The 24,593-nt window shown below is 42.0% G+C and overlaps 1 protein-coding gene across 3 annotated transcripts in view; it reads left to right on the top strand.

Annotated features, from left to right (window-relative positions):
• Window positions 1–24,593, top strand: part of arhgap29a (Rho GTPase activating protein 29a) — a 42,334-nt gene that overhangs the window by 5,267 nt on the left and 12,474 nt on the right. The window contains exons 1-9 of one of the 3 annotated variants that reach the window (XM_074693696.1): window positions 591–721; window positions 14,283–14,426; window positions 18,777–18,873; window positions 20,715–20,787; window positions 21,168–21,228; window positions 23,057–23,203; window positions 23,942–24,006; window positions 24,104–24,214; window positions 24,349–24,429. In XM_074693696.1, the coding sequence (XP_074549797.1) occupies window positions 688–721; window positions 14,283–14,426; window positions 18,777–18,873; window positions 20,715–20,787; window positions 21,168–21,228; window positions 23,057–23,203; window positions 23,942–24,006; window positions 24,104–24,214; window positions 24,349–24,429 (813 nt within the window). In that variant the 5' untranslated portion in view covers window positions 591–687. Of the gene's footprint in view, window positions 1–590; window positions 722–14,282; window positions 14,427–16,773; window positions 17,086–18,776; window positions 18,874–20,714; window positions 20,788–21,167; window positions 21,229–23,056; window positions 23,204–23,941; window positions 24,007–24,103; window positions 24,215–24,348; window positions 24,430–24,593 lie in introns of those variants that run through there. The other 2 variants (XM_074693695.1, XM_074693697.1) reach the window with 2 other exon arrangements.

The raw sequence follows: 24,593 nt of genomic DNA, 5'->3' as shown, positions 1-24,593 counted from the left end.
CATAACTCTTTGGTTTTCTTCTGGTTGTCATTAAACATCTTCAGAGTGTCATTGTTGAGGTCTAACACTCTGAGGCTTTAGCAGAGCTCTGCTAACAGATTGTTGTGAGTCACTGACTTGTGCTGTGATTGGATGTGATTTAAATCCCCCCTCTAATTTATGGCCATATTGTCTCTGCAGGGCTTGACAATAGTTCAAACCTCTCATTACCCTGGGCTGCTCACTGAAACCTCAGTGAACCCTCCTCCACCAGAGCAATATTCAGCTTAGAGCCCTCGCAACACTGACTGCATTCACAGTCAACGATGTGAGTCTGACACCCATTGTGCTGGAGGAATCTCCAGACTAGCATGCTGCTGCTAACTGGCAGCTTCTGCAGAAATGATACTTTCCCAAGTCAGGAATAGCTGCAGCCTGTGGGATCGCTCCCAGGGGAGGGCTTCTTCAGGCGGGTCCATTAAGAGTGTTTTTGAAGAAGTTTGTTTTCCTCCCAATGCACATCATCCTTAAATGGTAATTATAGCATGCTGCTGTTCAGCTGGGCTCCATGACGCATGACTGAATCTTGTTTTTTTACTACCAGAAGGAACTGTTGATGTGCCGTCATTGTCTCTGCACAGTCTGAGGATGAGTATCTTCATTCTTCTTTAAGGTCGTGACCATGTCTGCTGGGCACTCGTGAAGGACATGTCAGTAATTGGAGGGGATTATTATCTTGAAGGTGGGTCTAAGCTGGGGTCAGAGAGGACGTTTGGAGACCAGACGAGCTGTATCCTTTGTGGCGCTGAGCGGGGCCTCTGAAGCCCTCCATCATAAGATTAGTGAACATTTGGTTCTGCTGTTGTGAAGCGGCCGTGTTTTGCAGGAGATGATTGTGCCTCTAGTCATCTATTTTAAGCTTGAGGGTGTTTGTTGTGATGGGACAGGTGTGTCATCAGTGTTTTTCATGCTTGGAGGCTGCCAAGCAGAATGATGGCCAACTTCTGTGCGTCAGCTCCAAGAACTGCATGGGCAAGGTACCCGGAGAGGTGAAGCAGGTGTCACTGAAGAGTTTTAATGAAGGCTTATCTTCAGATACAAGACAGGCAGTTAATTCAGCCTTTAGCTTCTCAATGTGTCTGTTTGATGTTTCATTTGAACTCAGTGATTTTAACTTCAGCTGCCTTCGCTTTGTGTATCAGCTCCTTACAGACGGTCTTTGCTACTCCTCCTCGTCCTCATTGCTGTTGCACACACACCTCTGATGTCATAACAAGTATGCTAAGTATACTTCCTACAGGTGATTAAAATCTTTGCGCACAGCTTCACCTCTTTTCACCGACCCACATTCCCTCCATACTGAGCGAACACACACCCACATGCTGCTTTACAGCCTCTGATTCACAGCCCAAATAAGCTATGAGCAGATATAAATCATGCTCTGTCAAGCTGACTGAAGATTGGCAGGTCATCTTTTCAGCCTGCAGCGAGAAAAGAGGTCATAAAAACTACAAAAACATCCTCGAAGGCAGAAGGGCATCCTCTAAAAGTGTGTGACAGAAGTTGGGAATCTGCAGAGAAAGAGGCGGCTGCGATCTTCAGGCATGTGTCAGCTCTCCGTCCTCCGCAACAAACTCTGAACTTTGAGGACAGAGGCTTCAGTGTGGCAGCCTTCACACTCAGGAACTCCAGCTTCCTCCAGTTAAACACATTCACACATCTCAGGGAATGAAAAACAGCTTCAACCTCGCCTTTTCAACAAAGCTGTTTTGATGTGGAAGCTATCGTCTGTCAACAACTGTTATGAGAATCTCTAATATTAGTATTAATCACTGATTGAAGTGTGGGATGAATTTTTTTTTAACTACAAACTGCAGTTAAAATATTATGGTTGCAGCTGCCAAACTTTTGTTTGTTTGCAGTTAAAATATACTCTTCAAAGCTGCCAAACTTTTGTCTCAATTCTCAAACTGATTCTAACAGACTGATCCACTGAAGCAGAGGTAGAGCAGCAACTCCTCCGTCCTGTGAAGTAACATTTTGTGTGATGAACGCTGGGTGGCTTTTGAGAAAGCAAAGCAATTGCTGCTGTTTTTCTCTCATCCTAAAAGAAGTAAGAGATCAAATTTTACTTTGCAGAGTACAGGAGTTGCTGCTCTGTCTTCCTTAGTTGCTGCATTAAGATGCTGTGTTATCATGTGACCTGGGTGTACTACGTAGTCCAGATCCAATGCAATACTTGTGCATTGAACAAATTCTGATAAATGAAGTCAGAGGCAGACACACTTTGAAAGAGCAGAGTCCAAAGGGAGAACAGGAGACAACCAACTCCTAGGCTCTACCAGGTTAAGGATACAGCATGTGGAAATTAGAACAGTTAGTGATATCTAACTGTCTCCTTTGCTCACTTATGTTGATGAAATGATGGTGGCCTTCAACGACAGAAAGCTCCTGTGATGCATATTCAATCTGATCCTTCAGATTGCAAATTTCACCATGAAAAACATCCATCGAGATGAATTAATCACACAATAGCAACCACTCACTTCCTCTTCATCTTCTTTTCTGCCTTCATGGGACCACAAAAAATTAAAACATGTACTAATTTGATTGTTCTGTGCTGCTGTAGAAACATGGCAGGGCTTATAATTAAGGGAATACCGATCAAATTTTCTGGCCGATCACTGATCACCGATCTTTAAAAAGCCTTACCTGCCAATAATGATTTGGGCCGATACCAATGTGTATTTTTTATTTTTTGTAACTAACAGCATATACCTTGAATGTTCCAATCTTGTGTTATCGAAAATCATAGAACAATACCTGTGAAACAATAATATCTTAATGTTTCAACTTAAACAACTGATAAAGTGACCTGAATTTTAGGTCTCAGAGCAAAAAGCAACAATGGCTGGCTGTCAGACTGACTGATCACCGATCCCCCGAATTAAGGAAATCACATGTCGACTGATAATCTTGATAATATTCTACACACTGCATCTTTCAATGACAGTTTCTGTCAGATGAATCTGGCTGCTTCAAATAACTTTGTGTTTTTGTGTCATTCATTTAAGTCTAAAAGTGCAATCAAATTAGTTTAATTTGAATGCAGCTCATACTGAGCTATGAAAACCTAGTCAGGGTGATAACTCCGAATCAGTGAAAGGAAATGCTTCTCAGTCTCGGGCGAAGAAAAGACAGGGTTGTGTGTTTGCATCAAAGCTCATCAAAGTTCCTTCATCATTAGTCAGACTTTAATCTAAGAGTGTGTGACTCATGTATCCGCCTTCTTTTTTGTCAGCTGTGTGTTTTCCTTTGAGTCATAAGAGTCCTCAGTTAATCAGTGTGGAGTGTGTGAGCTCTCTGCTCACTCTGAGTGTGTGTTTCTGGATTGTAATCATTAACAGGATCCCACTAAAATTGTCCTCAGGTGTTGTGTAACGTTCAGTGTCACACTGTAATGCACCTGATCATTCACTGAGTCGTAATATTTTTACTGCTGTGCCTCTCTTCGTCAGAGAAATGTAACAGTATTGTCATGACTGTTAAACTCTATGTGCTGGTTTTTAGTGAATACGTGGGAAAGGAGCTTATTTTCTCTATTTTGAGTCTGTGGAGTGTTCTGCTGTGACGCTGGAGCTTTGTGGGAAAGTGACTCTGTTCTGGGTCCTCAGAGAAAGCCTGAATGCTATTTCAGTGATTTGTATCCTAAATCACCCCGTGTGAAATACCAGACTAAAATTAGCCCTACTTGGGCTTTTCTCTGACCATTCCCAACTTTCTTAATGGCTGTAACTGAGTGCTGTGTTTAGACAGACGATCCCACAGGGTCTGGGATGCACTGTAAAACACTCCACGCTGCGTCTTCCCTCCAAAACGTTCCTTTTATGGTTCTTTTTACTGAAGCCATATTTAAAGTGACTGTAAATAACCCTGAAGCACAGGACAACCTGCTCTCCTCTCTTTAAAGTAGACTCTTAAAGATCAACTTCTTGAGTCTGAGCCTAAAACTGACGTTCCCAAAGAGCTCGATTTAATCATTCAGTACATGATCTGGATATGTAAGCCTCCTAGCGGGATTAATTAGCTTGATTGTTTCGGTCATTTTACTGTAAGAGCAGAGCGGTTGCGTGCGAGGGCGTGTGGATTGTTCCCCTCCTGGGATTAAAATGCACAGTGTTGGACATATGGCACTCCATTTATCCTCCTTAGGGAAGAAAACATGAAATCATAAAGTGTGCAGTGTCGCAATAATGTCAGATTAATCTCACTTTGTCGCCCCCTGTATTCAGGTGTACTCCCTGCTGACCTGTGGCGTTTAAAAGAGCGACTACACGTGAAGCTTTGTGAGTTGTTTTCAAGCTGTAACCCGAGGGAGCTCCTCTCTGTGTCTCTCCTTCCTTCCCTCTGGTTGAGATTTATAGTTATGGGCTCTGTTTTTGCAGGGACAGCTTTGTTCCAGGAGGCTGTCGATGTCTGCCACACACTGAGATAAAGCTCCCACAGTACACACCAGGAGCAAAGCATTGTGGGCCCTGAGGGGGCTGCAGTTTGGAGGCTTTTTATAAACACAGTCGAAGCTTTTTGTCCAACTTAGAGTATTTTGAAGAAAGTCGTATTGTTCCAGTGTGACACATTTAACTAACACCCGTTTGGTTGCGTGACCACGAGACCTCCCCTCACCCTGCCTGGATTAGAGCTTTGAAACAAAGAAGGCAAATTTATCCTCAGAATAATCTTCAGTAACCCCTGAATCTGGGGTCTCTACCCCCGCATGGGATTAAAGTCATGTGGAATTAGGCAGGGTGGCATTAATTTGAGATCCTGCACTTTGAAACATGCAGTGAGAATGAGTCCTTTGCTTATACTGCCTGCAGATTGGGAAACCTCTACAAGAGGGAGTATGTTTACACAGTTTATCTCCCTCCTGTCTGTGATTAATAATTCATTTAACAGATAATCTTTATATGAGTTATGGACATGGGTTTGCAGGCTTTTGCAATCACATTCTTATTAGTTTTCCTTGACAAATGAATCTAAACATTGACTGAAATATTATTCCATCAGTCCAGTTGCTTCCTGTCTTATTCAAAGATTGAACGCTCCTCCAACAAAACACTGGATGCAAAAAAAAAAATGCAATACTGGTTATGTATGAAAGGGGAAAAGCAGCTGCTGTCTTCATCTTTACTTTTTGTAACTTCAGAAGAAGAGTCTTGAAGAAACAATGATCTAGCTTGATGTGGAAATAAACACCTCAAGTGTGAAGCAGCCCTGGGACCAGCTGGGGTCTGCCACTCACATCCATTTCCTCCGTTAGCTTCTCTGAAGTGATACCAGCTTCCAGGAATAAATCTTTTCAGCTCAAAAAGAGCTCACAGAATTCACAAGCTTTAGGATCTGGATACTGCAGAAGATGAAGCCCCTTTTGCATCAAACAGTTGAAGCCTTTGAGGAGACTGGCAGGTGGGTCAGCACCGCCTCTGAAGCACCTGTAAGTCCATAACCACCTGGTTAGAAAATACAGACCCTTATTATCTACAAGCTTATCATTTTCTACAGCTAAAATGTGCTGAAGAAAAGGTTCAAACAAGTAAAACGTTCACAGACACATGGAGGGAGGGAAGTTTGTTTTATTCGGACATCAACCAAAATAAAGGTTCTGACAGTTATGAGGCTGAGCTTCAGTTTAGCGCAGACATTCTTGCACACAAAGCCCATTCTGTCAGGATTAGGATGCTAGTAAAGCTAAACAGTGTCCTCTTGTTCTCAATGCTGTGTTTGCCCCCAGCCTCAGCCCCCTCACCTCCCAGTTCAGCCTCTTGACAGGTGTACTGAAGGGGCCCATCTTTGTAGTGGTGGGACAGCTCTGCCGTCTCTGCGGCCCGCTGATGTTCCTTCAGCTCTGAGAGCAACTGTAGTCTCTTCTAATGCCTGAGTGCTTTGGCTGCCAGCTAGAGGTTGCACGGTGGGGGGATTTGCAGTTTTTCTTAAAGAAAGCATAGTTGGAATGCCAACCTTCAGAGCTTTGCATCAACAGTAGGCGGCGGAGGTGGTGGTGGTGTGTGTGTGTGTGTGGGGGGGGGGGGTCAGGAGAGAAAGGTTGCCTGTCTTTCCTGGCTGTGACAGACAGCTCCAAAGAGAAATGAAAGAGGGGGAAAAACAAAATTCTTCACTCCACACTGAGCGTCTCATTTATATGCGAAGGACTAAAGGGAGAAATATCCTAGGGTTTGTTGACTTGAAAGAAATCCTGGAACATTTGGCTCCTTTGGGCCCGGATGTGTCCTCTTATCAGATCTGAATTAACTGACAACACATATATCAAATGTCATCCTCAGTCAAACTTAATGTCACACGTTTCCTCCAGTGCCCATTGAGCATATATTTCATTCACTTCTGCTTCCTTGAGCTAACAGCTAACAAGCCCGACAAAGGCCGACGCCTGCAGAGAGGCAACATAAAAGCCCCCCACCTAGGTGGAAGGTGCTGTGTGTCTAGCCCGGGGCTCTTTTTTAAACGCCGGCTCTTTGTGCAGGCAGTCATGGGAAAAAGAGCTTCAAAGGTGAAGCTACAGGGAACGCCTCGGTGTGAGCAGAGAGGTCTGGGATGGCAGAGTTCCCCCGGCCTTTTACCAGCTGCATGTAATCTGCTAATCCGCAGAGTGGACCGCCGGTGGTCTGTCGACAGAGGTGGACCAGGGCCACTGACCACAGGAAGTCCTTGAGGGAGGGGGGATATCAAGGCATGTATGGGCCACCCATTGCACTGACCCTGCCCGAGTGTTAAAGGTTAAGTGGACCCATTTTGCGAGGTCCAGTTGTGGTTGGGCATTTCTCACATTGCACATAAATTGAAGATGTGGTGCTGAGAGTAATGTGAAGAATGTGACATTTCTTCTCCCAACTGAAGAGGAACAAAACAAAAGGTTACTGAGTCACGCAGTGATTGATTATTAGACCTACGTTTGGTTGCTTTCTTGAAGAGCCTCAAAGAGTCGTTGAAGCCTCACTCAGCCGTAGCTTTTGATGAATCCTCAGTCTCTTTGAAGCACTGCCGCGGTTTGAGTGATCTGGGTGAGTCGCAGGAATGTCCAGCTGTGGTCTGACTCAGGAGCTCACATTCAGAGGTTTGATTGACACTGGTCATGGCGAACCTGTCCAACATCCTCTCCAGCCCCTCCGCCCCTGCCTCCATTTGATCGGACCTCTGCAGACTCAGTTGTGACATGTTTAGTGATTTCACACTTGCTTTGTAGCAATAAGCACCCCTCTGCTCCCTCAAATGTTTTGAACCATAAATAATACATTGCTCCCAACGTTTGCTATGCATGACTGAGCATAGCTAGGGTCAGGGCGAAAGGAATGTTGCCAAGTCATTTTGTGTCAGGTCCGAGTGCTTTAAAGAGTCAAGCAGTTCATGTTGAGCTAGAAAAAGTTACCAGGGTCAGCATCAGCATCTGTTTCAAACACTTACTAGTGGATTTATGACACAGCAGTCCACACGCTGCAGACAAACATAAACCACTTCAGACTCGTGAATTAAAAGTTTGATGTCAACTTTTGTAAAATACTGAACTGACCCAACAAATGTTTCAATGACTCAAACACTCAGCATTTGTTTTCTTTGCACAGCTTTGATTAGAAAGAAACATTGCAAATTTGACCTTACATAAGACTCATCTTATCGTCACAAAGATTCGTGTGTGAATCAAAGTTCAGGATGGATCAAGCTCTTTCCAAATCTGTGACATCTCCTGCAGGACACTGTTAGATCCAAATCTGTTGTGACGTGAGCAATCTTGGATCTCATGAGCTTTTTCCTGATGACGATTAAGCCTTTCAGGGCATCGGGCAACATTTAACAGCTTACAATGATGCCAGCAGATATTCGGATAAAGCCAAAAACAGGCTTGAAATAACCTAAAGACCAAAAGACGTGGGAATGGAGTGCACACATGGATAAATCTAGTTATGGAAATTAAGAAAAGCAAAGGTACAAGAGGTCCAAGGTTGCAAATAGTGATTTTTTTTTAACATCTTCCTTTTAGTTAAATGTGCTGTTTTCTTTAGTTTCACGTTGTTTCAGCCATCTTTCGCTTCTTCTTCTCATCGTTTGACGAGTTAGCTGTCCATATTTGAGTTTTCATTTTAGGGATGAAGAAATAAGACGCACAGAGCATCTCTTGTGAACTACAATCAATGAACGGTGGCATCATGTTTTCTTTAAATCCTGCTAATCATATCAAAGGAATAATTAACGTATAACTGGACAAAGTGAAGTAAAGCTCCCAGCAGGAGAAAGTCTTTATGATAACGTAAGTATATGATCAGTTCTGATGTTTTCCTTCTGGACTGAATGTTATAAGAATGGTCTGTGGTGCCCCATGTATGTATGGATGAATGGATGAAATTAGTCTGTCAGATCTGCTCTGCGTCAGAGTGTTTTGGTATTTAGTTGTCATCTGGACAGCGAATGATCCGACAGTGTTTTCATTATGGATCCCCCCTCACCCCTTGCTCCTGCGTCCCCCATCCCCGCTCCCAAACAAGAGGCAGGAATGTTGGGTTTCCATGACGCTAATGAAGTAAAAACCTGGCAATGTGTTACTGGCAGCCTCAGAGCGGCTCCTGATCCGCGGCCTCCTTCTCATCAGGATCAGACTCTGATCCCCCTGCAGCCTTCATTCAGCACGGCTTATTATGCCCAGGAATGTCCCTCTCTCCACCTCTCATAACCCCCACTGGTGCAGGGAAGTGGGGTGCAGGGGTAAATTTAGGACAAATCCCAAAGGAGAGTAGTACCCCAAATAACACCCCCACCCAGCAGAACTCCTCCCCATCACTCCTCACAATCCTCCCACCGCTGACCATCACACACGGACAAAGACACGTACTCAAATCCCTCTTTCCCGTGCAAAGTGAAAAGCTGCCGTTGTGATTTATTGTTCCATAAATGCTTCGTGAGGCAGGCCCATGAGGCGACCGGTTCCTCTGTTTGCTCGCGGCCCCCGGGACAATAGTGAGTTTTCTGCTCTCAAACAACTCCTGAAGGAAAACTCAGCGGCCTTCCCAGGAGAAAACAGAACTTCCCTCAAACCTGTTTGTTTTCTCCAGTTTGGTCAGGACTAATATTTGCATTCTGAAACACCTTCTGTTATGCAACTTTAAGCACCGAAAACTTCCTTTGAGACTTTCTGTCTGTTCCCGAACACAACAAAACCACAGCTGAAACAAAACCCACTGATCAGCTGTTCCCTCTAATGGGTGGGAATGGGTCTTCTTCCCTTTGTGTGTGTCCCAGAGTGGCAGTGGAGGGGTTAAATAATCACTCTCTGTACATTATCCCGCATCCTGCTGGGCTGGTGGATGCAACCATAATGTCTTGCTAATTAGCCTCCATTTAGGCTGGTCCAATAGGCCACACAGCCGCCATTGATTGAAGACTGAAGCCCACGGAGCTTTGCAAAGGAAGAGCCAGTGTCTCGTGGGCATTCATGGTTCAAACTTGTCCTTAATAAACCTCCGGACTGCCGGGTCTGATGCCTGCAGGACTCAGGGTTCAGATGCTCTGTCCATGAATGGGTGCAAAGCCTGAGCAGGGAAGATTTAGGCCATTGTGTGTGTTTTGTCATTGAAAGGATAATGTCTATAAATGGGATCTAAACTGACCAGGACTGATTGACGGCTTCAGTTTAAGGCTGCTCATTGTAAACCGTGAACCTCATCGAATTATTGTAAGACGGGCTGTGAGAGGGAGATCTCTTCTGAGGATCAGCTTCTGTCAGCATCAAACAGGCTGATATTTCAATTCATTTTACAACATTTGAAAAAACTTTACTACTCTGGAAGTTTGGCTGTTTTTGTTTTCTGTCACAAACATGATGTCTTTGTTCGTTTACCCTCCAAAAAGGTGGAGAGGTGACACTGAAAAGTGTGTAGGTGTTCTAAAAGTTGAACAATTTTCTATGGCAAGCCGTTTTAACATTTAAAGGTGTTAGACTGGATATTTGGTGCAGATATCTGTAGTTCAGTTTTGCCTTGACAAAAAGAACATTCCAGATATCTGAAAATACATTCTGCCTTGCCACAACTATCATTTCAGATATCTACAACACCATTTTGTCACTTTTCGCCTTTCATGTGTTTCTCATTCAAGATACTTACTATGTCATTTTGAATATCCAAAACGTGAATTACGGATATCTGCAAATCAATTGTAGATATCTGTTCTTCCAATTCAAGATATCTCTAACAACATTTTTACTTGACAGAATAAGAATTACTTTTTTTAAAATTAAAGTTATCTGTTTTTCTAATTCTAGTCTAGGCAAAATTGAGCATTTAAATGTTGAAACAGCTTGCCATAATTTTCAACCAAGAGCGCAGCGACAAAAGCACAGATGATGCTGAGGGGTTTTGGCTTTTGGAAACACTGAACTGTGATGGTTTTGTAAAGGAAAAAGGTGCTGGCAGCACAAACGACACAAGCTCTTAGAAAAAGTCCAAATAATGAGCACTCAGTTTATACCAAAGCCAGTTTAGGCACTTTTTTAAAGTTTGTTTACATGACAGATTACATGATTGAAACACCTTGAACTCTGCTAGGAACTCACTGGAAGTCTAAATAGTTGAGTTTAATCACACCTGGAGTGCTGAGTTGTGAGTAATATGTTGTGTCTGTTTTTTTTAGTTTCACTTTCAGTTTTGTTCTCCGGAATATTTTCTAAATTCATTAAAATTTTAAGACAGATGTTGTCAGCACTTTGTATATCTTTAGTGACAGAAATTTGAACAAATTGTTTTTGATAAATTCAGTTAAAAGTGTGAAGAGTGTAAGAATGGCACGAGGGAGCTGTTTAAACTCCATCAAGTCAAAGAGAGCTGTAGAGTAAAGCAGACTTCCTTCACATTTTACTTTTTCCCTATTTGTGTCAGATTTTCTCCACTAGCAGTAAAACTAAAAACACTATATTCAACAGTATTGTTAAGAGAACTCTCAACGAGTCACATCAGCGTAAAATAAGCAGATGATCCTTTTCACTCGGGATTGTTTACGGTCATTTTTCAATGACAGAGTACTCTGAGCTCTTCTGTGTGTCGGCTCTATGGGATTGTTATTGAGTCCCAGACCGATGTGTGGCAGTGCCAGGGCTCAGCACCGGCCCTTTTCCTGCCTCGTGGGGAGCTGGGCAGCCGAATAAAAGGACGAGGAGCTTTCGTCATCAAAAAGCACTCTGTCCCTGGCACGAGGGAGCTGTGCATGACATGTGATGAAGATGGATGAAGGTGGTTGCCATGGTGGAGGAAAGGACTCTGCAGGTCCTGTGGAGCAGCTCTCTGCCGGCTGGGAGCGAGTTGGCAGAGAGGAGTTCATGTAGAGAGGGACAGTCTGCGATTTGTGCACATCTTATGTAATCATTTCAGAGTGTCGGTGTCTGTGTCTGAGTCTGTCTGGGACTTACAGGCGGCTGTTTGAGGTGATGTGTTTCTGTGTGGATCTTTTCCCTCTCACCTGGAAATACCTCTGACCTTCCTCAGGTGTTATTTTCTCAGCTGTATTTCCACTAACACAATCAGTTCAGTGCTCTGAGTTGATGTAAAGTGGGTCATTGTTGATGATCAGAGAGTCCTGATTGGCTGCAGTGAGGTTGTCAGTGAAGCAGCTCATAAGTTCACATTATGGTCTCATAATAAAACTTACTTTCTGTCAGCTGATTGATCCAAAACACACCTTTACCTTGTCTTTAAAGAGTCGTCTTTCCTTAAGGTGTCTCCTCAGGTGTGTCCAGTCTACAGCAGATACAGCTTATGTGGGTTTGAAGAGTACACTCGTGGTTTCAGATCATACTTTGTTGTTTTCAGTGCAGTGTTTGATAACCCTGTGCTGTGGAGACCTGCTGGTCAAAGTGAACTTGTCACTTGCTGCTCCGCTGGCTGGATTTCCGGGTCAGGGCCTCAGCTGGCATTGTGACGGTGGACACACAGACCCAGAGTTATTAGCCACGCTGGCGGCACTGTTTGTCCCGCTCCAAAAAAGAGGGCTAATGAATAAAAGACAAAATGGGAGACAGCTAAAGTCTTTCTGATCCCTGCTTCCATGAGGGGGTAATCCAGGGCTGATCGTCAGCACAAAATGACCGCCTGTGTCCATTCTGTCTGTGTGTTTGTGTGTGCGCGTGTGTGTGTTTGCTCCTGTATTTGCAGGGGAGTTGCAATGAGACCAGGCCTAAAATAGAACCAAATGCTGCACGTGAATATGATTACCACATTTAAAGCATGAATTACAACAAAGTGCCAAGCAGCTTACAACATATTTAGTGTGATTACAGCTGAGCGGCCTCACACTTTAAATGTGTGTCTTAAAGTGTGTGTGTCAGAGCTGTGTCACTCCTCTGCAGTTTTCCTGTAAGTAGTAAAAATCATCAGAACTGTTGGTCATGACCTCATTTCTTAATCATTCAGGAGTAAAGATGTCAAGGTTAGTGGGTAGCAGAAAGCAGCTCGTCTCTTTGTGAGCGGTGGTGACTCAGGGTGAGTAAAGACCTGTTAAGTTCCCACAGCCACATACCTGAGATAAGAGCTCCTCACTGACCAACTAACTGTTAACTGAGAGCATGAATAAACAGAATTACTGTCAGAAACTCTTCAGTTCTGTGTCAGAGTCTAAACAAAGCTTCACTGTCACTCAGTAATCCTGTTTGCACTTTTGTTGCTCTGTTCATTGAAGGAGAGGATTGTTTAAAAGCTGCTCAGCCTTTTGGGCACATGATTGTGAAGCTTTGTTGCTGCAATACAGAAAACCTCGATTAAAGCTCTGTGGGAAATGAGGGCATGAAACAGCCTCAGAAAGGTGGGATTTTACAGCCTCTGCGGATATCTTCATGTTTAGCAACTGCATGTTTGTATCTTTGGACACCAGAAGATACAGATTTCCCTCTCACTAGTATCTTATCTGTGAAAGGATAAAAAGGTTGTGGGATCATTCTGTCAGAGATTTGAGAGATGTTTTGTCATCTTATGTAAGATGATGTGCGAGTCTGATAAGTTAACACATCATTTTAGTTTAAATATTTTAAAGCATGAACACTTTTTCTGGTATTACGACACAGAATAACCAACACATACATGAAAAGTTGAAGACACCTGTCCAGGGTGTACCCCACCTCTCACTCAGTGACAGCTGGCATAGGCTGCAGCTTTCTGCCACCCTACAAGAAGAAGTGGTAAAGATAATATCAGTTATCCCACAGCTAATAGTTTGAGAGCAGGTCACCTGACTACATATTATGTTGTTGGATCTGAACTAAAACATTTAAAACACCTAAATCACAAAATGATACAACCAGCGTCCCCTGAGTAAGATATGGTTACTGAAGTCCAATGGCTTTAAAGAGAGGACGAAACAAAGGGAAAATCATGAGTCTACTTTTTTTACAGTGCACAATAAGCATTTCTGCTCACTTTCTGCACAGGAAAATAAACTTTTCCAGTTGTTTTAGAGACCAATACCCAGGTTCAAAGACTAAAACAACTCTTTTACCTCCGCCAAGGGGCTTTTGGGAGAGTTTGTCTGTTTGTCTGTGAACAACATAACTCAAAAAGTAACAAATAGATCTTGATTAAATTTTCAGGACATGTTCAAAATAGGACAAGGAAGAAGTGATTAAATTTGGGAGGTGATCTGGATCTCTATCTGGGCCCAAGATTTCTTTAAAGGATTCTTTATCATTGTGAGATTGGGCTGTTTTCACCATATGTGTATATAACTCCACAATAAATGGTCGGATTACTTTGCAAAACAATATAAGACAAGGTCACAATAATTTCTGACAGATGTAAAAGTATGGTCCAGATCCTGGCAATAATCTGGAAACTAAGATCTGGAATATGAAATATGTACTGGGTCATCATAATTTTCAACACTGTCAGGTAACAAATTATCTTACAGACCTGAAACTAACAGCAAGTTGTAGCAGACAGTCTGCTGAAAGGGAGTATAACATTAAAGTAGGACTAAAGTGTTGCGTGACAATCACAATATGCTTGGAGGAGGTCTGCGCTCTCTGAGTGCTTTTCTAGTTTTTGTTTTGCTTTCAGTATTTCACTCAGAAACAATAATGAAAGAAGATACCTTGTGTTCAGTCTTGCAAAGTAAGTAACCTGCTTTGAGACTCCTGCATCCTGCTGCAGAGCCTTGCTTTGTTTTTTATTCAGTTGAATGGAAGTTAATGAAAAATCAGAGCATTGTGACACAGGAAAGTTGGCTGTGTTTTTTTCATGTTTTTTTTTTAATCTTTTCAGAGCACCAGGACTGCCTCCACCAGGCGGTCCACGAGCGTCTGGGCGAGCTACTGCGAGTCCTGAAAGCCATCATCAGCAAACACCAGAGCCTGAACTCGGTGGACATCCTCAGTACAGCTGGAACCGTCATCGCCACAGTCAAAGGTCAGCCATGATGAGCCGGTCTCCTCAAACACACAAACACACACATATAACTCACAGCTTTCCTGTAAAACATCCCAGCTACTCCTCCACTCCTCATTAGCTCTGTTTTCTGTCTCTTCTTATCGAACCCCCCTCTGCCCTGACAGTTTTATCTCCTGGACGTCCACTAGGACTCTGTCCTCTCTCTCACACCGTCCTCCCGAGCCCTCCTCCCAGGGAATGTTTCTGAAAGCTCTCATTCAGCTTCAAAGTAATGCAGCTCTTCAGAAGTCGGTGTTTAAAATGCAGCAGCATGAGTTCAAACCTCTCACCAAACAGAGTCAGAAAATAATATTTGGAAGTCAGATTCAGGAGCGGGAGACACGGGTGTCCTTTGTCTGCCGGTCCCGAGGGAACTACACAGAGGCATCCTTTTCTCATTCCCTGAGATTATGATCTGGCACGCAGGTCGGTTCTTAACTTGGCCAGCACACAAGAATCCCCCGAGTTTACCTCGTCTCCGTTTGCATCGCGGAGACGAGCTGCACAGCTTTCTGCAGAGCGCTCACTTAATAAGAACAGTGACATGGTGAGGAGAACAAAGCACGAGCAGGCGCGGTGTGTGAATGAAGCCTACCTTCACTGAAATATTTGGAACGAGTCCACACACATACACACACACACACACACACACACACACACACTCACACACACACACACACACACACACACACACACATGCACACACAAATGGGTGTGTACATTTGTGCGGTATAAACAATTATTAGTTGCATGAGAGTCTGGTCCTTCGTGCAGCAACATGACGATCATTCAGACGTGTTTAAACACTGTGAACACTTCAGGATAACAAAGCCTGAGCTTTGGCGGATTATTATTTGGATTTATTGCTTTAATTATGGATTCTAAAGAATGCAGATACATAACTAGGTCTTTTCCCAACTTGTCTCATAAAATAGGTGCAGTTTAGCCTGGTCTCTGTCTCTAATACGGCCTAAATGAAGAGTAAATGCGATTGCAGGTCACAGCTGAGACACACAGGCACAGCAGAACTTTTGCTTGATTGACTGTTCAGTCCAGGTGAGCTTAAATAGTTTTATTAGGTAATGAGGATGGGGTACTGTGTGCAGAATCAGATGTCTTTGTATTGCTGTTTATATCACCACACCTTAGCAGTTACATAAGCAAGAATACAAGCAACACAACAGCAGAAAACAAACAAACAGAAAACATCTCTTACTGCTGCGTTCCCTCATCACCTCAACTACAGACAAACATTTTCAGAGTTAAAGTCAAGGTGCTTGGATTTGGTGTTTGCATTAATATGTCCAGTCCATCTTTGTGTTGTGAGGGCTGTTCTGCTCACCCTAAAAACTCTCTGCACACTGTTTCAAGAAAAGATAGATATATGAAAAAGAGTCCAAATCTTTGGATTGGAAAGAATTATTTTATTCATGGTTTTACTGTCACATGTTTTCAGCAAATTCTGTTAAAGAAGCTGATTTTTTTTAACTTTGATACAGTCTCAGTGGTTTTTAATTTTGCTGTTTTTTTCTTTATTTTTAATTTTACAGCTTAAATGTGAAACAAACGTCCATTTTATTAAAGGTGTGCAGTGGAGCATGTTGTATCACCTTACTGCGGCCACCAGGTGGCCAGAATTACTCATTTCCTGACCCTCACTTACACACACACACACACACACACACACACACACACACACACACACACACACACACACACACACACACACACACACACACACACACACACACACACATTCATTTGACTTTTTGTAAAGTAAGTTCAACATGTGTCCCTGCGTCTGTGGGTCATGTGACCAGGAGATCAGCTGTCTTCAGAAACAAAGGATTAAAAAAGGACTTTCTGTAAGTTCAGGTGAGGTAGTACAGTGAATGTAGACCTTTTTCCTCCTCCCCCCTCTATGAACATCCAGAGGGAGATAACTGCAGCTGTTCATGCAAACTTTGGTCACATCCTTCCTTCTGTGATGCTTCTCTAGATTTCACTCCTACACTGAGTATCTTCCCCTTTAGTTGCTCTGTATCAGAAGAAAAAGTCCCTCTTCGATGTGACTTCTGCGTAGGACCGTGCACTTGGCGAGTGTTTCGAGTGCGTTGGGCTTTTCCACTGAAACAATACCATTTTTCCTCGATGATGTAACTTCCACGTTTGGACCTCTGGTTGGGGCCTGAGCGAGTTCGAGCATTGTGTTCCAGCGAGCCTCAGGATGTCCTGTTGGAGGTGGGGGCTTGTGGGGGTGGAGGGACAGAAGAGGTGGAGATGTAGCAACACAGGAGAGCTAGGAGATTTGAATGGTGGAGGCTACTGTATGTGACCTGGGTTAGGAGAGGCTCCAGGGCCCCGGGGACAGTGGACCCCATCACACTCCTCTTCTTTTTTATCTCTCTGACCTCTTCTCTTGATTTGGTCATGGTTTGATTCAAAGAATTTTTATTCTTGGATTATTTTTCTGGTTTCTTCTGCTGGACAGAAGAACACTCTGTTGGATGTCGCAAAGATTCAAACTTTCACAGCAGGATTTTAAAAAGTTTTCAGATGAGGAAAACAAGATTAAGCCAACCAAGACTCATGATCAATAACTTCTGTTAATCTGTGGAGAGGATGGAGACACTTTGAGGTGGGTATTAAGCACTTTATTCTTTAGAAGATGTAAATGTCACCTCTTCAGAAAGCCTGGATTGAGTGCAGCTAAAGAAACATCCAGGGATTGAGTAGGTGTTGGTCTTTGGAGTAAATCTTGCGTCAGACAAACAGAAAGGTTGCTTTCCGAGTCAGTAAATGTCTCAGGCTGGATGGAGGAACAGACTAATGGTCTTATTAAAGACCTGTAACTTTTCCAACATCACTTTGAGAGTTAAAGACAGAAAAGTTGACTGTTAGCAACTATCAGTGGCTTTTCTTCTGCTAACCAAAAAGTTTCAGAGGGAGTTTTCTTTTTTTGTAGTTTTGCCATTTTGAAGAATGTTTACAGCTTTGGAAAAAGATTGAATTCAATGCTTTATAATCACTAAAGAAGTGTTTGTAGTTTTGTGTCTACAGTTTAAATTTGGCAACAAACAGTGCCTGTATTAAGGTGGATAAAGTAGCTTGTGTTTGTTGAATTTGCTCTGGGAACCTGTGAAGTTTTTATGCTGGGGACAGGTGAGATATTTGGCCCTCCTTAAAGACCTGAAACTTTCAGTTCACCATGATGAAGGTGTTGTAAAGAAAAGTTGAACTCCAGTCACTGAAGAAGAAACCCTTTGAGGTATTGAGGGCTTTTTAATTTTTATGTAGGCTTAGGAGACTATTGAGGGGCGCAAAAGGACCTAAATGCTTCAGCCATAAAGCTGGTGTTTCGACGTACGTCTGTTATACTTTAAGGATAATAACTGAAAGTGTCAGTGAAACTTTGTCTGCTGGGATATAGACTTCTGAATCAGATTTCAGTCAGAGGGAAGAAATGAGAGGAAGATAATTCAGAGAGTTTTTGATTGGTTGAAGTTCTGTATGATATGGATGAGTTTTCCTCTTGTGTGACTTTTTGAAGGCCTGTTAAGTTAGAAGAGGTTTTAAATGAGAATTACCGAGGATTTGATATAATGTCATTCTCTTCTTCTGCTACAAGTGCAAACATTTGGGTTGAAAAACTTTCGGGTTAAACTCCAAATAAAGCTCTGACATCAGGTTTCTCTGGAGGATCATCTCCTGGAGGATCTGAACTCTAGAAATACCCATTGTTCTCCAGAAAAGGAAAGAGGGAGGAAATGATGGAGGCAGCAGATCGCTCCGTGACATCACTGATTTATTGCTCTGAGTTTGGGCTTGTTTTCTGAGCATCTCTCTCTGCTAGTTTATTTTCTCCTCACGCGCTCAGAGCAGGAAGTTTACTGCAAGGACTGATTACAGCCGTATTTACTCTGCTGTTTTTCTCCCATTCTGCGCTCAGTCATTGCTGTGTTTGGACTCGCAGCAGGAAACTACTGGCTCTCCAGATTACAGCCAAACGTACACACTCTCAGTCTGTGCTTATCTTTTCTGATTTAAGGTACGGGGTTGTTTTTGGATTCCTCTGAGGGGCTTTTCCAGTTCCACATGTATAAAAATACAGAGTGAACAGTCCCGGAGCGCTCAGTGTGGTTTAAGGAGTACTGTATGACTCAAATGAGAGTTTAATTGACGTCATGCACAGGATGATGAATCACAGCGCCAGATTCATGCCTCAAAATGTCTGTTTCAGTGGCGCCAGTGCAGGATGTCTTCAGAATGAAGGGTTTGAGTTTGTTTCTAAACTCTGACTCAGAGGTTTTCTCTCTCTTCATCTGACAGGAGTGAACTTTAAAGAGGTGAACGAGGAGAACAAACAGAAGCTCTTTGGAGAGATCTACACAGCTATCGACACCTTGGCGTTCACCTTTGGAAATGTGTAAGTATTATGTACTCACCGTTACTCCCATGGATCATCCGACTTTTCTGGAGGGAAGTTATTTATTGCACAATATAAAACTTTGCCCATATTTCACTGTCTGCTGGAATCTTTGGAGCAGGAAATATGAAACATGAAGTTTAAGAGCTGATAAAATAAGCTTTAAAGCTCCTGTGAGGGAGGTTGAGCTGCCAACTAAACAGACTAAGACAAATGATGATGCCTCCGTTTGGCTTACAGCCTAAAGCAAACCAGACCATCAGAAAGAAGACTGTTATTTTTCTTTTCCTCTCACCCTCACCACAGCGCAGGTGTTTGACAAGGCCATTTCAACATTATACTTTCTTACAGGAGCTTTAAAGGTTCAGTGTGTAGAAATATGGACTTTTAGAGACACCTGACAGGTGGATTCTAGACTAAAATCCTCCCTTGCTCATGCTTGCTCCCAGGGATGGGTACTTTTCACATCTGAAACAATATGGTACTGATGCCTGGTACCTGCCAATTGGTACCAGTACTCAACGGTACTGATTTTTGGTACTTTTTGTGTTTATTTGCTAAAAAATATCAATTTGTTTAATGATATATTATATATATATATATATATATATATATATATATATATATATATATATATATATATATATATATATATATATATATATATATATATATATATATATATATATATATATATATATATATATATATATATATATATATATATATTTTTTTTTCAATTTGACATATTTATTGTTCAATATATAAACTTGCAATGCTATGTACATGTCCAGGATGAAAATATCCTACTCTTCCACTCCCTCACAGTCACAAGGATGCATTTTAGGTTCCTAAACACGGCACCTTTTGATTTTACCTGAATCGGTACCTGGTACATTTGACAGAATTTGGTTGGTTCCTATACCAAATTCAGTACTCCCTGCTTGCTCCTGTTTGTGAAGTTACGGCAGGCTACAAGGACAAGAAGCTCCTTTGATGCAACACAAGACTTAATCAACAAACTCTTCCTCTTCTCCTCTGTTCATCACACACAGCCTCTGAGTAAATACAAAAATATGTGTGTTACTAGTTACTAGTTACTGTAGAAACATGGCAGTGTGAGACGGCTGCCTCTGTGAAAGCAGGCCTGCTCCTCTCTAGATATAGGAAACTTCCTCCATGATTACTCTTCCTTCTTCAGCCTCTGTTCGTACACCTCTCAAAGAAGCTTTGATGAAAGGAAGCAAAGGATTTCTTGATTCAGCAGTAAGTTAGAGACCAAGTGTTAGCTCAAAACAAATAAAAGGAGGAGTATCTGTCCCTTATTGACTTAAAGACACACTTTCATTCAGCTTTTCTGCTTCACTGATTGGACTTGTAAAAACAACAGTAGCATTCAGTAGGACAAGACTTTTGGATGGTGGGTGATGCAAACTGCAGCTGCATGTGAGCCACTGGAGTCCTCAGATTAAGATAGACCCTCTCCTGACAGCTGGGATCTCTGCTGCTCCTCAGTTAGCTCAGGAGCTTCCTGAATCTCTTTCCTTCAGTGCAATTCATCACCTTATCCTCAGTAAGAGGGAATGAACCACAATAAATGACACATCGTTGTCTCTGTCATACTTTCACTTAGTTGGGGTGTATTCTGGTCTCTGTGCTGAAACTCTTCTGAATTTTGAACCCTTAAAGTTTCAGAGATTTTAAATCCTGATGCTAAAACTGGAGAGTCTTTCTGAACCTTTAAATTTTAAACACAGATGATATCAGAAAGTTGCCCTTTTTTACTTTCCTTATCAGCTTAAGTCTTTCTTTCTCAAACAGTGAATCTGTTTCCTTCTCAGAGTGTCTGACTTCCTTATGGGAGATGTAGAGAATGGATCGGTGCTGGGGCTCCCCCTGATGAAGAGGAGCAGGGTAAGAACTCTCTGTTACATCAGCATTTATCGATCACTGAAGGTGTGTTTGCAGTGTAAAGCACATTCATCATTAGTTAAATCTGTGTCTCCAGGATGTGCCCCACTGCCCCTGAATTGTTAGACTAAAGATATGAAACATTACCAAGCAGACTGCAGAGGTCAAAGGTTAAGCCAACACTTGCAGGTTGACGCATGTTCCAGAAATGGACCCTACTGGTGATGAATTGATGTAACGTTTTGTTGTTTTCCTGCTGAAGGTTTCATAACAGCTCGACAGAGGAAGTCTTGTTTAAAATATGATAACAGAGTGTGTCAGGCATTAAGTGGAGAGCACATCCGCCTGAATTAAATTTTGTTTTCAATCTCTTTGTAATTCAGTCTTTTGAGAACGTCTCTGTGGAATCTGGAGGATCCGGTCCAGAGAAAGATGATCCGCCAGGTAAGACGCATCTCTGAAACACACAGCTGCTCCTGTTCGCTGGTACAAATCAAAGGGTGGAGTTTGAGAACTTGGATGTTTTGACCTTTGTGTAGTTTTTTAACCTATGAAGATTTGTTGACAACTTGTTGGAGTAGATTCAGATATGGGCTCCATCAGAGTCCTTGTTTTTGTTCCTGATGGACTCAGATTGTTTTAATTTTTGACAACATTATGTAGAGCATCCCTGCAACGATAGATTAGTTGTTTTTAAGAGGAGTATGATTTCCTTCAACAAAATACAGATTTTAAATCCGTCTCTTATAACTCAGTCAGAATCTACTGATATGTTCAGTATTTTTGCCTCACACAGAAGGTGCTCTGCTGCTTCTCCATTTGGTTGGTTTGTGTATTCTGCAGTTTTTCCTGCAAGACAAAGATGTGTGTCCTGCCCTTTTTGATTTAGTCTTTTACATGCCAAGGCAGGATATTATTTTTTTGTGACAGCTTTTTTTTTTTATTCAATTTTGACTGACTTTGCATATTGTTAATTGCCAGAATTATGAATTTATTGCTACAAATAAATAAAATGAAATAAAAACAAAGCAGTTTATTTATTGATTGATTTACTTACATATTCAGGCCCAACCTTTAAATGAAAATAAATTGACCTGCTCTAATCCTCTACTACATGTTTTGTTTTATCCTGGTAAATGGTTACTCTGTCTTATGAGTCTCAGCCAAGGTTATAATAGTTTTGGATTTGTCATTATAGTTTAGGTTTAGTTAGTTTTGATTTTTTTTCCCCATTACAGTTTAGTTTTAATCAGTTTTAGAGCAGGCATTCTAGTTTTTATTTAGTTTTGATTTTTGCAACGCGGCATTAACCAGGTGCAGGATTCAAAAAGGTCAGAGTAAATATTTTGTAATACTGTTTATTTTCCAGTCCATCATAGTGCTCACTGCTCAGTCAATGCTGATACTGAACTGTTGGCTGCTGCCTTCATCACAAAAAAATAATATAAACTTAATATAAAAAATATAAACATAAATTATATGAAAAATAATGATAACCTAAATTACATAAAAATAATATAAACAAAAACTATAAAAAACAATATAACATGAGCTTAAATCTTTAGAAACTTGGACTCTAACAAGAAAGACAGACTTAAAAACAATTAAAGTCAGACTAACACGCAATTAACCTATTACAGATGCTCTAATTCATTGTTCCTCTATGTTTTGTCGCAGCACAGCGCACAGCGCGCAGCGCGCAGCGCGCAGCGCAGTAAACAAGTATGTCCCAGTACGTCACTATGATGGTGCTGTGCAGCTCTAACAACTGCCTAAAACTGTTGTAAAATTGGATGGGAAAATGTGTCGGATTAATTTAAATCCTAAAGGCTATTAACATTGTCAGAAACTAAAACTAAGGGCATTTTCTCTATAATTTTAGTTCGTTTCAGTTAGTTTTGTGAACACAAGATACAGTTTTAGTTTACTTATCGTTTTTGTTTTCTTTTCTAGTTTGTATTAGTTTGAGTTAACTGCAATGTATTATAAATTTTAGTTTTCATTTTTAGTTTCGTTTTAGTTAACTATTATAACCTTGGTCTCAGCAACCTATTCTTTCATCTGATGACCCATCACCTGTGAGAAGAAAATAACTTCAGATTGTTTTCATTCAAATAGCACTCAGCTGAAGTGTGGGCTTCTCCCGCTGACTCACACTTACAGATAAAGACATTGTTACGAACACGTAGCACTCTCAGGATGACTATCTGAATGGGCTTCTGTGGAGTGTGTCTTAGCATCATCACTGAATTCACCTGTATGCATCTCTCAGGGCCGTCTCCGCCCATGCGAGCAGAGGAGGTGGACCGTACGCTGCAGCAGCAGGATGGCGGGGTGGAATCAGCGCTTCTCTACGCCAAGGCCTGGTCCAAATACACCAAAGAGCTGCTGGCCTGGGTGGAGAAACGCCTCAGTATGGGTTAGTTTGGAATTTAAATGTTCTCTCTCAGACTACTCTAAATGCAACAGTGTGTTGATGAAATCATGGTTTTATTGGGTATGTTTAAAGTGCACAAGTTAAACCAGGCATGTACATCACTCTGCAAATATTCCACCTGTTCTCAGACTGAGCCTCGTCAAACATTTTTATCTTCAGTGAGTCATCCTTTTTTACTTTCACAGCACTTCACAGTTTGGCTCAGTTATATATAAAAAAGGATCATTCCTGAAGCTTTTTTTAAACATGTACTGAAATAAAGCCTCCGGCAGCGACAGGTGTTTAAAAATTTCACATATTAGATTAAACTCCACGCTCAGGTTTTTACACCTTTATTCCTACGTAACGCTGAGCTGAGAAGAACGGGATTAAGACGGGATTAATCAGGATTCAGTTTCCTGAGAAAATGTTCTTACCTGAGCTGGATTTGAAACAATGCAGTTTTATTCACGCTGTGGGCTGAGTGTGCAGTGTGAGGGCCTTTTGTTCAGCACACCGGTTAATGAATACTTTCAGTTTAATACTTAATCACTGAGTGAGTCCACACAGTGACACAGAGCGCTCAGTCAGCCTGTACAGCGGGTTTGTTTTCAGGCAAACATACATGTTAGTTTAACACGCCTGCTGTGGTTAAAGCTTTCTGCACTAAATAATTTCATAGGTTTCTCTCAGATGCATTGACTGATCTTTTAAAGTAACTGAAGCATGCTATTTTTGCAGATATCGAGTGTGCAAAGAGTTACGCCAAGATGGCTGAATCAGCCAAGGCACTCGCAAGCCAACAGGTGCGTGGATTCTTCCAGTGATTACAGGGATTGCAGATTTGCTGCCTTCCAGTTAGAGGTTAGGATTAATGTAAAGGCTTTCTCCTCTTGGTTTCAGGAATTCATGCCTTTCTGTGAGACCTACATGACTGCTTTTAAAAACGACATTGAGTACAGCCAGCTGGTACTTCAAACTGCAGCGATACTCCAGAGCAACAAATTCATGCAGGTAATCCAACGAGACCAAGGACCCATTTCTGAAATGAGACTTTAGGAGTATAACAAAGGACTCACTGGCTGTGTGTGTGTGTGTGTGTGTGTGTGTGTGTGTGTGTGTGTGTGTGTGTGTGTGTGTGTTTCCAGCCTCTCCTGACCAGAAAGAATGAGCTGGACAAACTACGAAAGGAGGTCAAAGAGCAGTGGCAGAGGGAGCAGAAGAAAATGGTGAGTGAGCTGAGTACCATTGTAGAGGTAAACATAGTCTGAAGATGTTTACTCACCTGGGGGCTCAGATCAGGAACACTCTCGAGATGCCTGAGGGTCATGATTACATGCATGTGCACCGGAAAACACATACTTTTTTTTCCACGACTTGCAAGAATAGTTAA

The sequence above is a fragment of the Halichoeres trimaculatus genome, unplaced genomic scaffold (genome assembly GCF_033239565.1).
Source record: "Halichoeres trimaculatus isolate MK-OKI-2021-1 unplaced genomic scaffold, fHalTri1.1 fHalTri1_scaffold_18, whole genome shotgun sequence".
NCBI lineage: Eukaryota > Metazoa > Chordata > Actinopteri > Labriformes > Labridae > Halichoeres > Halichoeres trimaculatus.
This window is presented reverse-complemented; position numbering and strand designations above follow the sequence as displayed.